Below are 13,516 nucleotides of genomic sequence, written 5' to 3' on the forward strand. Positions count from 1 at the left end.
GTGCTGCTCCACCAAGGAGGCCTCCCCCCTCAGCTCCACGAAGCGCCAAGGGGGGTCATCGACGGTGTCGCTCGTCCAGCCGGGGAAAGCCTCGTCGAATCTCGGGAATCGCCTCTGAGGGAGGCTCCAGCCCCCACGCTCGGGGGACGTTTCCGCCGGATTTTCACTTTTAAAAAGAAGCCACCGAAAACGCTCCGCAAACGCCGTCGTCCGCAAACGCCAGCACTGCCCCCTTCTTCACGGCACACGGACGTGGCGGCGCCACGAAGAAGGGCCATTGCCCGAAACGACGCCTATTAAATATAGATTTAAAACAAATCAAAGCCGCGCAGTTACAGACAGGGGACGCGTTGAGTTGTTGTCGTCTGCGCTTGTGCACCGCTGCCAACGCAGAAGCAGCAGCGGCGGCGGCGGCATCGTCAAATGGATCTTTTTCGCGGAGTGTTGCGCTTCATGTGGAACGGGACCGGAGAGAGCCCGGAGAAAACCCACCCACACCACCGGGAGTCGGAGGTCGCAAACGGGTTTTGATTCCTTACCCGTACCCGGCCGCACCAGGGTCGCAAACGGCTACCCGTACCCGGCCGGGTACGGGCAGCCGGGTATCGGGTACCCGGGTACGGGTAGGGTACGGGTATCGGGTACCTGATTGCGACCTCTGGGATGAAGCCTTGTTGCAGGCGCGGGTGGGTTGATTCTAGGAACTTGAATTGTGAGAAGAGACGACGTTGGGAAATGAGTGACGAACGGTTACTCACCGGTGACTCGCAGCCTTCTCACTCATTGGTTGGGGTGAGTCACGTGCGGCTACCCGTACCCAGCCGGGTACGGGTAGCCGGGTATCGGGTAGGGTACGGGTATCGGGTACCCGATTGCGACCTCTGCCGGGAGTGACGCACGGGAGGGGGAGGGAGGGTGACAACCCCAGGCTCCGTGTACGCACAGAGTCATGAACCCACTCTGACGTTGTCCGTCCAGACGGCCACATCGTAGATCCAAGGGGCAGGGAGGTTGGGCGTTTCGTAGATCCCCCGCGTGATCCACCAACCCTCGCTCTCCAAAAGCGCTGGATCACAGCCGCGTGGCACCGCGGTCCGCCGAGGTTTGAAGCCGGTTTGGATAAACTTTAGATTCGTCTAAAAGTGTGGTACACGCACGTGCGCGCGCGCTGTACACGAGGTCTATGTGTCCTAATTGTCTACGTGAGTTACACGCTTGTGTGTGTGTGTGCGTCACACCATTGTGTTACGTGTGCGTGTACATAGCTGGTCCCTTTGATCCCAATAGGGTGAGCATCCCCTGGATCCCGTCATCACACCTCGCCACAAACACTCGCACGCCACACCACAGACACAAGCACACCTCAGCGCACCTTACCACTAACACACGTCACTACACCTGAGGCCCAGCCACTGCTGAAGGCAGAGATACCTACACCTCGTGTCCCCGTGTAGTTTTGGTCTCCCCATGTCTCCCCCTGTAATCGTTGTTTCTCCTCTCTTCCTGCGTCTCCCCCACGCCCCCCCCACCCCCGTGTCTACCCCGCTACCCGCGCCGCCCGCATGTGAGATGCGATGGCTCCCGAGATCTCCGGCGCTCGCTTGTTCTGCCCAAAATACTCGGCAAACGACCCGTCCGGGCCCAGCAGGTACATGATGATGGTGTGGTCAACCTGCACGCCGCACCACACACCACGCACCACGCACATTATACACCACACACATACACCACACACCGCACACATACACCACTCACCGCACACACACCCACACACATTATACATATACACCACACACATTATACATATACACCGCACACACATTATACATATACACCACACACCGCACACACATTATACACCATGCACCACACACATTACACACCACACACATTATACACCACACACCATGCACCACACACATCACACACATTATACACCATGCATCACACACATTATACATATACACCACACACATTATACACCATGCATCACACACATTATACATATACACCACACACATTATACACCATGCATCACACACATTATACATATACACCACACACATTATACACCATGCATCACACACATTATACATATACACCACACACATTATACACCATGCATCACACATTATACATATACACCACACACATTATACACCATGCATCACACACATTATACATATACACCACACACATTATACACCATGCATCACACACATTATACATATACACCACACACATTATACACCATGCATCACACATTATACATATACACCACACACATTATACACCATGCATCACACACATTATACATATACACCACACACATTATACACCATGCATCACACACATTATACATATACACCACACACATTATACACCATGCATCACACATTATACATATACACCACACACATTATACACCATGCATCACACACATTATACATATACACCACACACATTATACACCATGCACCACCCACATTATACACACCACACACATAATATACCACACTACACACATGACACATATACACCACGCACCGCACACACCACGCACCACACACATTACACACCGCACTCCGCACCACACGAGAGCAATGGAGTGATGCTGTGAAGCCGTGACGTTGTGATGGTATGACGTCTTCAAGGTATGACACCGATGGCGTGATGCTATGATATTGTGTGACGATATGCCGTGACGATATGATGTCATAAGTGATGGTATGATGGCAAGTGATGGTATGGCGATGCGAGTGACGGTACAAGGCCGTAATATGACGTCGTGAGATTATGACGTCGTGAAGGATGGTATGATGTTGTGAGTGATGGTATGATGTCGTGATGACTCACAATGTAGTCGTTGTCCTCGTCGCGGGGACCCTGGCTGTAGTAAACGCGGAAGGCGCGGGACATCTCATTGATGGCGTCGGCAGAGCCAGTGAGACCAATCAGCTTGGGAGAGAACTCTACAAGACAAAGACACGATTTTATGTTACCAGAAGCGACCTGGCCCCAGATGATAGCTCATCGAATTGGTTTATCATCATCGTGGAAATTTATAGGAGCCAAATACTCTAAAGGCGTGATATGTTGATTTTATACACGTGTAGTGCAATAGCGCCGGCTGTTGCACAGCAGCGGCAGATGTGGTGGACAGACAGCGCACACGCCGGTGAGGGCGTGAGCACGGCTGTGGTGGCAGAGCGGAGGGACGAGGGTAAGGGTCACGAAGGACCCCATCTGGAGGCCCGAGACCTGCTAGCGCGTAGCCACACGGGGGAGTGGGTGGCCAGCACCATGCCTGGCCACCTTTGTCTCCCTCGTCGCGACGTGTCACCCACACTGCACCGGATACCCATCGAGGGGAAGCCCAGGAACAGGTTCAGATAACTGGTCACAGTGATGTTGGCCACGAGCCGGAATCGAACTCGGGTCAGCAGGTTCGTAGCGCGGCACACCGACCACTACACTACCGCTCCCCACACGTTAACACAACGCACAGACACGCTGACACACGCGGGTGTCTCCCCCACGCCCCCCCCACACCCACCCTTGACGTATTTGGCGACGGCCTCCACGGTGTCCCTCTCGGGGTCGATGGTGATGAACAACGGAGTCACGTTCGGCAGAGACGGGATCGCGTCTGCACACACACAAAGACAAGGATCCCCCCCCCGTGTAGCCTTAGCAAACTGTTGGGGCAAGTGCTGTTAGCGAGTAGCACCTATGAAGGCGGGCACGGTACACGAGCGGGGGGGGTAGCCAGTAGCACGCCCGGCCGCCTTTGTCTCCCCAGTGGCGATGTTTACACACCGCACCAGGTACTCATTTGAGGCTGAGTCGACCTAGGGGATGCCGAGGAGCGGTTCAGATAATCGTCACCGGTGTTGGCCGTGAGCGGGAATCGAACTCGGGTCGGCAGGTTTGTAGCGCAGCGAGCTAGCCACTACACTACCGCTCCCCACATATACACCCTACACTACCACACCACGGCGCTTGTGCTAGGGCAGGTGCACTGAGGCCACGTGAAGTGTCGAAGGCTCGCTGACAGGGGTCACAGGTAACTGAGATGACTGGCTCAAGCACCACCTGTGCTCCATACTGTACCAACACCCTTCACACCCCCCACACACCCACCCACACACCCACCCCCCCCCACACACATCCACCCCCCCAAACACACAAATCCAGCACACACACACCGCCTACACCGCCCACACACACACACAGAGCCCACACACACACATACACCGCCCACACACACACAACGCCCACACACACGCACGCCGCCCACACACGCCACCCACACACCGCACACCCCACACACCGCCCACACCCTACACACACACCCTACACACCCCACGCACACACACACCCCACACACCGCAGACACACACCCCACACTCACACACACCCCCCACACACACCCCAGACACACACACACACCCCGCACACACACACACGGCCCACACGCGCGCACCGATCTCGTCGACGACGGCAATCATCTTCTCCATCTCCTCGGGGCAGATGTCGGGGCAGTGCGTGAAGCCGAAGTAGAGCAGCACCCAGTGGCCCAGGAAGTCCTTGTCGGAGCGGGGGGCCCCCGTGTGGTCCACCAGCGAGAAGGGGCCCCCCAGGTTGGGGCGCCCCACTGAGCGGTTGCGCTCACGCTCCATCCCTGTGGGGCACGCGTGTTGCGTGCGTGTGTATGCGTGTACGCGTGCGTGTGTACGCGTGTTGCGTGCGTGCGTAGGTGCGTGCGTAGGTGCGTGCGTAGGTACGTGCATGTGCATAGGTGTGTGCGTACGTGTGCGTAGGTGTGTGCGTAGGTGCATGTGTGCATGTGTTTGGGAGCGTGAGTATTGGAGTGTAGGTGTAACCGCGTGTGCGTTTCAAGGTTGGTGTGTGGGCTTTAGTTTGACGGTGTGTGTGTGTTTGATTGTGGATGTGTGGGTATTTGACAGTGGATGTGTGTGTATTTGACAGTGGATGTGTGGGTATTTGATAGTGGATGTGTGTGGGTTTGAGTGTGTGCATGCGTGCAACCAAAATGCAGACATACAACGCACGTACACGTGAACACGTAACACAAACAACATGCGGGCACGCGTGCACAATACATGCTCAAACACGCAACAAGCACGTATGTGCATGTATGTATGCATAAGTATGTACACCTGTGCATGAACACGTTTGTGTGTATACACGAGTACACGGTAGCAGTGGTTAGTGATGTGTTACGAACACAGCAATCAGAGTTCAATACCCGCTCACGGCCAACGCCAGTGACAATTATCTGAACCCGGATCTGGGCCTCCCTCCCCCTTAGGTTGTCTCAGCCTCAAATGAGTACCTGGGGCGGTGTGCAGTAAACATCACCACTAGGGAGACGACAAAGGCGGCCAGGCGTGGTGCTGGTCATCCACCCCTTCGTGTACCGTGCTGACCTTCATAACAGCATTTGTCCCAACAGTTTGTTAAGGCTATACGGGGGATCTTTGTCTTCGTGCACAGGTGTATGTGTGCCTGTGTGCGCGTGTGCCCATGTGCCCTTGTGCGTGTGCCCGTGTGCGTGTGCCCGTGTGCCCGTGTGCGTGTGCCCGTGTGCGTGTGCCCGTGTGCCCGTGTGCGTGTGCCCGTGTGCGTGTGCCCGTGTGCGTGTGCCCGTGTGCGTGTGCCCGTGTGCGTGTGCCCGTGTGCCCGTGTGCGTGTGCCCGTGTGCGTGTGCCAGTGTGCGCGTGCCCATGTGCGTGTGTGTGACGCACGCTCCTCCTTCTGTGACTTGTAACTCTTCATGCCGAGCAGCAGCACCGCCCCGATTCCAAACGTCACAGCCAGCGAGCGCCACGACACGGGCTGGGAGCACGGGGGAGCGAGGGGGGGGGGGCAGGGGGGAGCACGGGGGAGAATCATGACTCTCTTCACTCACACTGACCAATGTTTCACTGTGGACCCCCCCCCTTGCAAACGAGACTTTCAGTCTCAAGGTATTATCCAGATGAAAATAGTCCACTCCCCCCCTAATACGAGGTGAAGTGGGGGGAGGGGGTGTAGAGGGGGTGGGGGGGGAACTCACCCCAGCTCTCCGCTCTTTACGCTGCCCGGGCGGGGGAGGGGGGAGGGGCTGTGTTGCGTAGAACCTCCATGAGGGCCGGTCACATGACCTGTACAGCCTGTCACGTGACCAGCAAGCCTGTAAAGACAAAGATAAAGACCCCCCCCCCACACACATATCCTTAACAGACTGTTGGCGCAAGTGTTGATAGTGAGCACCTATGAAGGCCGGAGCACCAGCATCACGCCCAGCCGCCTTTGTCTCCCCAGTGGCGATGTTACCACACCCCACCAGGCACTCATTTGAGGCCGAGTAGACCTAGGGGAGGCCCAGATAATCGTCACTGGTGTTCGCCGTGAGCGGGAATCGAACTCGGGTAGCCGGGTTCGTAGCGCACTGCCGCTCCCACACAGCAAGCCTGCACACACAAGCACCGAGTCACCAAACCCACACTGAAACCGCACAGTGCACCCACTGTTTGTCTGCGATCCTTAAACGCAGCAACAGGAGCACTAAAACTGCACCACCTCTTCTTCTTGGTTCTTTCGGTAAAGTGACCTGAGGACGGCTGCTTGCGTTGTGGCCGAAACGTCGTGAGAATTATTTTATTACGTTTTATTTTTATTATTATATTATTTCCCTTCTACGTGACTTTACCGAAAGAACCAAGAAGATGAATCCCTGCAGTCACGAAAGCTTTAAATCGAAATTGCACCACCTCTCTCTGCTGAAGCCCTCTCTCGGCGCGGCCAGCAGCAGCAGTAGTCCACGACATTTAGCTCCCGAACCACGGTGCTGCTGCTGCTGCCACCATGCGCAAGAAATAGGAATTGCACATTTCAATTGTTATAAGACGCTGGCACCACAAGTTAAATATTTGGTGTGGGTCATTTAAGACATGGGATGAGAGGGCAAGGGGGGATTCTTAGGGGGGGGGGGGGTACGGTGGAGTAGATGGGGGGGCGTGGACCCCTCCCCTACCCGGTCCTTCCCCCGGCCCCTCCCCTCGCATCCTCTATTTTGCTGACTCAGGATGATGACACCAGAAAGTACGAGGAGCCACCCCCTGACTGCCGGGAGTCAACGCGGCGGCAGCAGCAGCAGACGACTCGCACAGCGGAGCCTCATGCCCCATGCCCGGCCCCCTGCAACCCTCACCTGGAGGAGCCCGAGTGAAGGAAGCTCCCTGAGCGGCGGTCTCCATTGCTGGGCCCGCGAGCCACTGGCGGCCTTCAAGTGCTGCCCCCCCCCCCCCGACAATACACAAATGGTGAAAACAGCCCCCATCATCATCGTCGTGAGCTGTCACAAACCCCCCAATGGTTTCAAATGGCGTGGCGGCCCTCACACCGATGAGGTCTTATCGGCAAAAGTGACCACCCACCCCTCCCTCAAAATGAGTTAAGAACATCGCATTGTCGGGTCTCAGGCTGCCACCGGTTCATCTCACCCCCCCCCCCCCCCCCCAGTTCATCTCACCCCCCCCGGTCCACCTCACGACAACCCCCCCTGGTCACCTCACCCCCCCCTGGTCCACCTCACGCATTAACATCTCCCAGAGAGGACAATGTCTACAGTGCTTCTATATTAGGGAACGCGATGCGTAAAGTTCCATTGCCCGAAATGTCGCCCATTATATTGTTTAATTAAAATAAAAACACACCACGGTGTTATTGGCAGACGTGTTGTGGGTTTTTTCTTTCTTTCTCTGTTAGACAATGAAGTTGCTGCGGGTGACGGTCACCGCGGCGCTCGTGCCAGGCTAGGTGCACACACAGACACACCAGCGACACACAGCACCACGCCGCTCGCGATTCTTCGCCTAAGGGGACCCCAACCCGGGCTATGGCCTATCCACTGCTAGATGAAGGCCTATCCTTCTGTACTAATAACATGACCATCATCCGCTCTTGTATAATAACATGACCATCATCATCACGACAAGCCGTGATCTGTCCACTGCTGGATATTTCCTTCTTCAATAACAATGACCATCACCATCATTCCGTGGTCGATCCACGGCTCTCGTGCCAGGCTAGGTGCCTCCACCCACTCGGCTTCCACAGATGAATCCCACCCAGGCATATGTAGAGATCGATAAAAAACTGTGCAAAAAGTTCAACACATTACCGATCCGGTCACCGCATCGCGCGGCGGCTTTCAGATGCGCTTCTGCGGCCGTCTGGAACGTTCTCTTCCTACCGACATCAGGAAGCCACTGGCAGCTCCGGACTTTTAAATAATCTAGAATCAGCGGCGGGGAACGTATAAGACCCGCGGAATCATTTAGCAGTTCCAGCCATCACATTAGGGGCGAGTTAATTAAATGTTTGACCAAATATAACTGATGATGTTATAAATGTCCAAACGGTCCTTGGCAGAAAAAAGGTTCCCATTATTCTAGATTAACAAACTCATTCATTTAGAACTCCTTTTGCGCTTAGTTTGTTTGCCCTTCCCCCCCCCCGGGGGGGGGGGGGGGTGGTGGGGGGGGGTGCCACCTGCCTGGGTCAACCCACCCACCCCAACCTGACCGCGTCACTCACCAGGGTCCTCGCGTCCCCGAGCCTCACGAGCCCCAGAGGACCCCGTCCCAGGGTCCCGAGCCCCGCGGTCCCAGGACCCCGCCACGACCTCAGCAGCAGCAGCAGCGGCCCAGCACGCAGCGCCATGCGCGACCCTCCTCACGTCACAACCACGTGACGTGCCGGGGGGAGGGGCGTGACCACGTGACCTGCGTGACGTCGCCCTGACGGACGGCCATCTTACCTGGGGAGGGAGCGAGGCACCGTTGATGCGAGTGGAGAGACCCGCGGCGTTGGTTTCGCGGGCGGCGGCAGGAGAGCGTGCGAGCTCCCCCCTCACCACGGTGCCGGCTCGCAACGCGGGAGGCGAGGAGACGCAGCCGCTAGGCCTCAAGGCGCGGGATAGGCGGGCGCCATCTTACTTAGGCCTTCAAACGCAGCCGCCCGATTGGTTGAACGCGTCACGTGACGGCTGCCACCGAGAAATCCGATGAGCTATGAAGCGCTTTTTATCCCGCACAGATGTACTATAGGGGGGTAACGTTACTACAATACAAAAAAACCTATAGGAGTGCACACACTAAAAAGACGATAGGAGTAGAAAGTATAGGAAAGGGGCCGTCCATAAATGACGTCACGCGATTTTGGACAATTTTTGACCCCCCCTCGTCACACGACGTCACAAAAAGTCAGACCCCCCCCTCAAATATGACGTCACAAAGCTCTGCCCCCCCCCCAAATAAAACATGCTTCAAATCGCTTTAAACTATTGTCATTGTAGTGCGTATTTAATGTGGCGCTGCACTCTGATGTTGTAGGAGAAAACATTTATTAAAACGTCTATTTAATTAAGTAGAACGTGTTGTGTATACTGTATTTAAAGTTGCGCATTTTGATGTGACGTCACATTTCTCAACCCCCCCCCCCCCCTAGGTGCGTGACGTCATTTATGGACGGCCCCAAAGGTAAACCAAATTTTTTACAAATATAACTTTAAAGTTACACATTTTTGCCACTGTCAAAGTATGTGGTGGAGGGTTACGACACATTTATAAATAACGCGATCTAAACCCAAAAACGTTGATTATGAATAATATTGGTCGCGAAAGCCTACACGTGTTAAACTGTCGATCTTTGTACATTTGTGACTCGCTTCTCATTGGCGACGGTTGCCATGACGACTCCCGACACATCGAGCTCCCCCATTGGTTAGAAACGACGCAGCTAACCACGTCGCGATTGGCTGGAAGCCGGTCACGTGCGACGCTGTTCGGTGGCGCAGGGAGCCCCGGGGGTTTGTGAGGGGGTCACCGAGGGGACCCCGCGGGCGTGGGGAGGACGACTCGAGGGGGACGACTCGAGGGGGTGGACGATGCAGGGCTCCTGGGACGTGAGCGGTGGCGGCAGGAAGCGTAGCGACCCCTGCGGCCCGGAGCGTCTCTCGTTCCTGCAGGCGCTCGTGTGCGAGTACCAGGAGTCGACTGACGAGGGTGCAGTGCCCCATCCCTACACACACACGCCGCGCGTGCCCCTCACGTGACGCGGGATAAACACACTGTATACACACCGCACACACACTGTACTCACACTGTACACACACTGAATACACACTGTACACACACCGTACACATACACTGCACACACACGATACGCACAACACACTGTACACACACAACGCACACACTGTACACACACCGCACACACTGTACACACACCGTATACGTACTGTACACAAACCGTACACACATCGTGCAAACTGTACACACACTGTACACGCACTGTACACTATACACACGGCACACACACTGTATACGTACTGTACAGTGTTTGTAAGGTGCATACATTCTGCATATACAACCGCGTGCGCACTTTATGTACTGTACGCACGCAGTCTATACAGTGTACTGTATACAGCCCCGTGTTTGCGCTATATACAGTGTATGCACTGTCCGCACTGTATATACAAAATAGACTTTATACGTACAGTGTACGTTGTGTACAGTATACTGTATAGGCGACGTCAGCAGATGCAGTGCCACCTTTGCAAGGGCCATTGCCCGAAACGTCGCCTGTTAACTTAAATAGGGTCTCCCCTACGGTAGCCACACAGAAGGGCAATACTATTCCCCAGCGATAAATGAGTAAAAAATCAACGTTCGCCGTCTCGCTGGCCACGATTTGTGGTCAGGTCGCTTCTGAAAACAGAACTGTACAGCTCAGTGGGCCTTACCTGGTAAAATAAAAAAAATAGCTAGTCATAGTTTTACACCCCGTGACCCATTAACCACATCACGTGACCATTAAGTATGTCACATGAGCCTCTCGGCGTGCCTGTAACCTCCAAAACTGGCAGTGAACCTTGACCCCCAATAGCCTTAACCCCCCCCCCCTTCCAGGCCGCCATGACCTCCACAAACCCTGACATCAATAAGCCCCAGCACCACTAACCCCTTGACCCTGTATTGACCCTTGGCCGACCCCTGCTGCAGGCGCGTGTGACCAGGTGCTGGCGAACTTGGCGAACTTCGCGTCGGACCCGACCCAGGCCCCCTTCCTGCTGGCGCTGCAGGTCCCCGCGCTCTTCAGCGATGCAGCCACCAGCAGCAGAGAGAGAACGGCGGAGTTCGGCATGGGTGGGTGGAGAGACACAACCACTCGACCGCGACCGTTGAACTGACACTAATAACACGCATCCACTAAACATAGTCACACAACTACACTCGCACTCAACCCCACTCCCTCTTAACACTCAACCACAACCACGCTAACACTCAACCACAACCACTAACACTTAACAGCACCTAACTACACAACAACAACAGCCGCCATTCGCCACTAAGTGGCGGTGACGTCACCACGACGCTTGTGCCAGGCCATGTGCACCTTGAGGCCACGTTAAGTGTCAAACGCCCGCTAACTTAACTCACACTCAGCCACAAACCACAACGCCAATAACCTCCCGGCACCACAACCAACCTCCACCCCCATGCCCCCTATCCCCACACGACTCTTGTGACCCCCCCCCGCCCGCGCAGGAGGCCTGTGTAACCTGTCCGCAGACCCGCGCTGCCGGGACGCCATCGAGGCGGCGGGGGGCGTGGAGGTGGCGGTGCGTTGCCTGTCGCGCGCGAGCGAGGAGACGGTGCTCTCGGCCATCACCGCGCTCGTGCTGCTGCGCCAGCATCGGCACCAGCGGCAGCAGCGCGGGCCGTGGGCGGCGCTCCCCGTGGTGCAGTGCATGCTGCGCCTGCAGCAGGCGGAGAGCGCCCGCCTCCGCACGCTCGCAACCCTCTTCCTCCAGGACTGCTGCAGCCCCGCGCAGGCGAGTGCATGCGTGCGCCTACATCGTCTGCCGGTCATCTCGGTCATCTCAGTCGGTCATGACCTCCTGCCAGCGGGCCTTTTGACACCTAGCATGGCACAAGCGCAGTGGTGATGTCACCGCCACTTAGTCGTGAACGGCGGTTGTTGTCGTTACATTGTCTGTGCGGCGACATGGGGGCTCTTCGTCTTTGTGTGGGCGGGACCAGCGGAGTCAAGATCGACCTCCGTGGAGGAGGCTCGTGAAGGATACTACTGGGCAGTTGGAGGTAGTCGCCCTCCCAACATCAGTGGAGGGTAGAGGAGTGACGCTGACAACGAGCGGAGCGCTAGGCGCAGTAGTGAGCACAGGTGGTGAATCTGTCAGTTGTCTCAGCCAACCCGTGGCACTTGGGTCTGTTCCGTGACCTGGCAGCACACCTTCGGCACTTAATGTGACCTCAAGGTGCACCTAGCCTGGCACAAGCACCATGGTGATGTCATCCGCACAGTAGCGAATTGTGGTTCTTGTGGGTGGTTATTGTACTTGTTGGTGTATGTGCATGTGTACGTAAGTGTCTGAGCTGGTGCAGAGCGGTAGTGTAATGGCTAGCTCACGGCACTACAAACCCAGAAACTAGAGTTGGATTCCCGCTTAAGGCCAACATCGGTGACGAATATCTGAAACCGTCTTGTGCCTCCCCTCGGTCGACTAAGCCTGAAACGAACATCTGGTGTGACGTGTAACATCACCACTGGGGAGACGAAGACAGCCGGGCGTGGTCATGACCACGGACACTCATGTGCCATGCTTGCTCTAATAGGTGCTTGCAAATAGCAGTTGCCCCAAACAGTCTGTGTAAGGCTACATGGGCAGTCTTTGTCTTTGTGTGTGTGGGCAGGTGGAGGAGGCACACAAGACTGAGAGCCAATCCACCGTGGGGATCCCCCTGCCCCCAGGGCCACCCCCAACCACAGACCTTAGTCCGGGCAGGGGACCCTGAGGGGAGGGAGAAGGGAGGTGGGACTGGGCTCCACTAACCCAGGCCAATGTCTTTTCTGGGGATCGCACCGGGACAGCCCAGGGCCATGGACACTCTGGGTTTGGTGCTTCCTGTTCAGCAACAAGAATGTTGAGTGTTTCTCTAGCGTCCGTAACTACATCGTACAACGTTGTACAATCCTCAAACACGGAGCCACACGCGCATTCACGAGTGCTTATGCACGAAAGGGGAAAACCGGAGAACACCTGGAGAAAACCCGCACGTGCAAGGTGGGGCAACACTCTATCCCATACAGGTGGGACACGTGAAGATGAAGCCACGCTTGCTGTACTGCCTTCTCTTGAGCGAGCCATGGGTACGGCGGCACCTCCTCGACCCCCACGGGAAGGGAGTTTCGCGGCATCTGTACTGCGATCCACCAACCCTCGCTCCTGCTGCCTCCACAGGCAGCCACGCGCGGCGTAGACAACCTCTGCTCAGCCATACCGGGGTGCAGAGTTGTGGTTCATGAAGCGATTGTAAATAAAACTTTTTTTTAAACAAGTTGTTTTTGGGGGCGTAATTTTCTTTTCGCCCCGCGATCTCATTCCGCGCCGCGTTCGAGACAGAGAATCCGCTGCCGCTGC

The 13,516-nt window shown here is 55.9% G+C and overlaps 2 protein-coding genes across 3 annotated transcripts; one reads left to right on the plus strand and one right to left on the minus strand.

Moving 5' to 3' along the window:
- Positions 1-802: 802 nt before the first annotated feature.
- LOC144942793 (protein SCO1 homolog, mitochondrial-like) lies at positions 803-8,771 on the minus strand. Its single transcript, XM_078869732.1, has 7 exons — positions 8,608-8,771; positions 6,083-6,199; positions 5,772-5,862; positions 4,487-4,684; positions 3,557-3,649; positions 2,857-2,972; positions 803-1,672 (listed from the first exon to the last, which is right to left on the minus strand). The coding sequence occupies exons 1-7, from the start codon at positions 8,731-8,733 to the stop codon at positions 1,538-1,540; spliced, it is 876 nt and encodes a 291-aa protein (XP_078725858.1). The 5' UTR covers positions 8,734-8,771; the 3' UTR covers positions 803-1,537.
- A 1,072-nt stretch (positions 8,772-9,843) lies between these two features.
- On the plus strand, positions 9,844-12,947 carry ARMC7 (armadillo repeat containing 7). Of its 2 annotated transcripts, none has more exons than XM_078869733.1 (4): positions 9,844-10,076; positions 11,076-11,219; positions 11,622-11,908; positions 12,789-12,947. In XM_078869733.1, exons 1-4 carry the CDS (start codon positions 9,959-9,961, stop codon positions 12,888-12,890), a joined length of 651 nt encoding a protein of 216 aa, XP_078725859.1. In that variant the 5' UTR covers positions 9,844-9,958; the 3' UTR covers positions 12,891-12,947. The 2 variants fall into 2 exon arrangements, with proteins under 2 accessions (XP_078725859.1, XP_078725860.1); XM_078869734.1 differs by having other exon boundaries at positions 11,646-11,908.
- Positions 12,948-13,516: the final 569 nt, after the last annotated feature.

The sequence above is a fragment of the Lampetra fluviatilis genome, chromosome 28 (assembly GCF_964198595.1).
Source record: "Lampetra fluviatilis chromosome 28, kcLamFluv1.1, whole genome shotgun sequence".
In the NCBI taxonomy this organism is placed as follows: Eukaryota; Metazoa; Chordata; class Hyperoartia; order Petromyzontiformes; family Petromyzontidae; genus Lampetra; species Lampetra fluviatilis.

Coding starts and splice junctions, on each gene's coding strand:
- ARMC7 (XM_078869733.1), top strand. CDS start 9,959: ATGCAGGGCTCCTGGGACGTGAGCGGTGGCGGCAGGAAGCGTAGCGAC. Junction 10,077..11,075: donor CCAGGAGTCGACTGACGAGG/GTGCAGTGCCCC, acceptor CCCCTGCTGCAG/GCGCGTGTGACCAGGTGCTG. Junction 11,220..11,621: donor AACGGCGGAGTTCGGCATGG/GTGGGTGGAGAG, acceptor CCGCCCGCGCAG/GAGGCCTGTGTAACCTGTCC.
- LOC144942793 (XM_078869732.1), bottom strand. CDS start 8,733: ATGGCGCTGCGTGCTGGGCCGCTGCTGCTGCTGCTGAGGTCGTGGCGG. Junction 6,200..8,607: donor TCGGGGACGCGAGGACCCTG/GTGAGTGACGCG, acceptor TTGTCTTTACAG/GCTTGCTGGTCACGTGACAG. Junction 4,685..5,771: donor CAAGTCACAGAAGGAGGAGC/GTGCGTCACACA, acceptor CGTGCCCCACAG/GGATGGAGCGTGAGCGCAAC.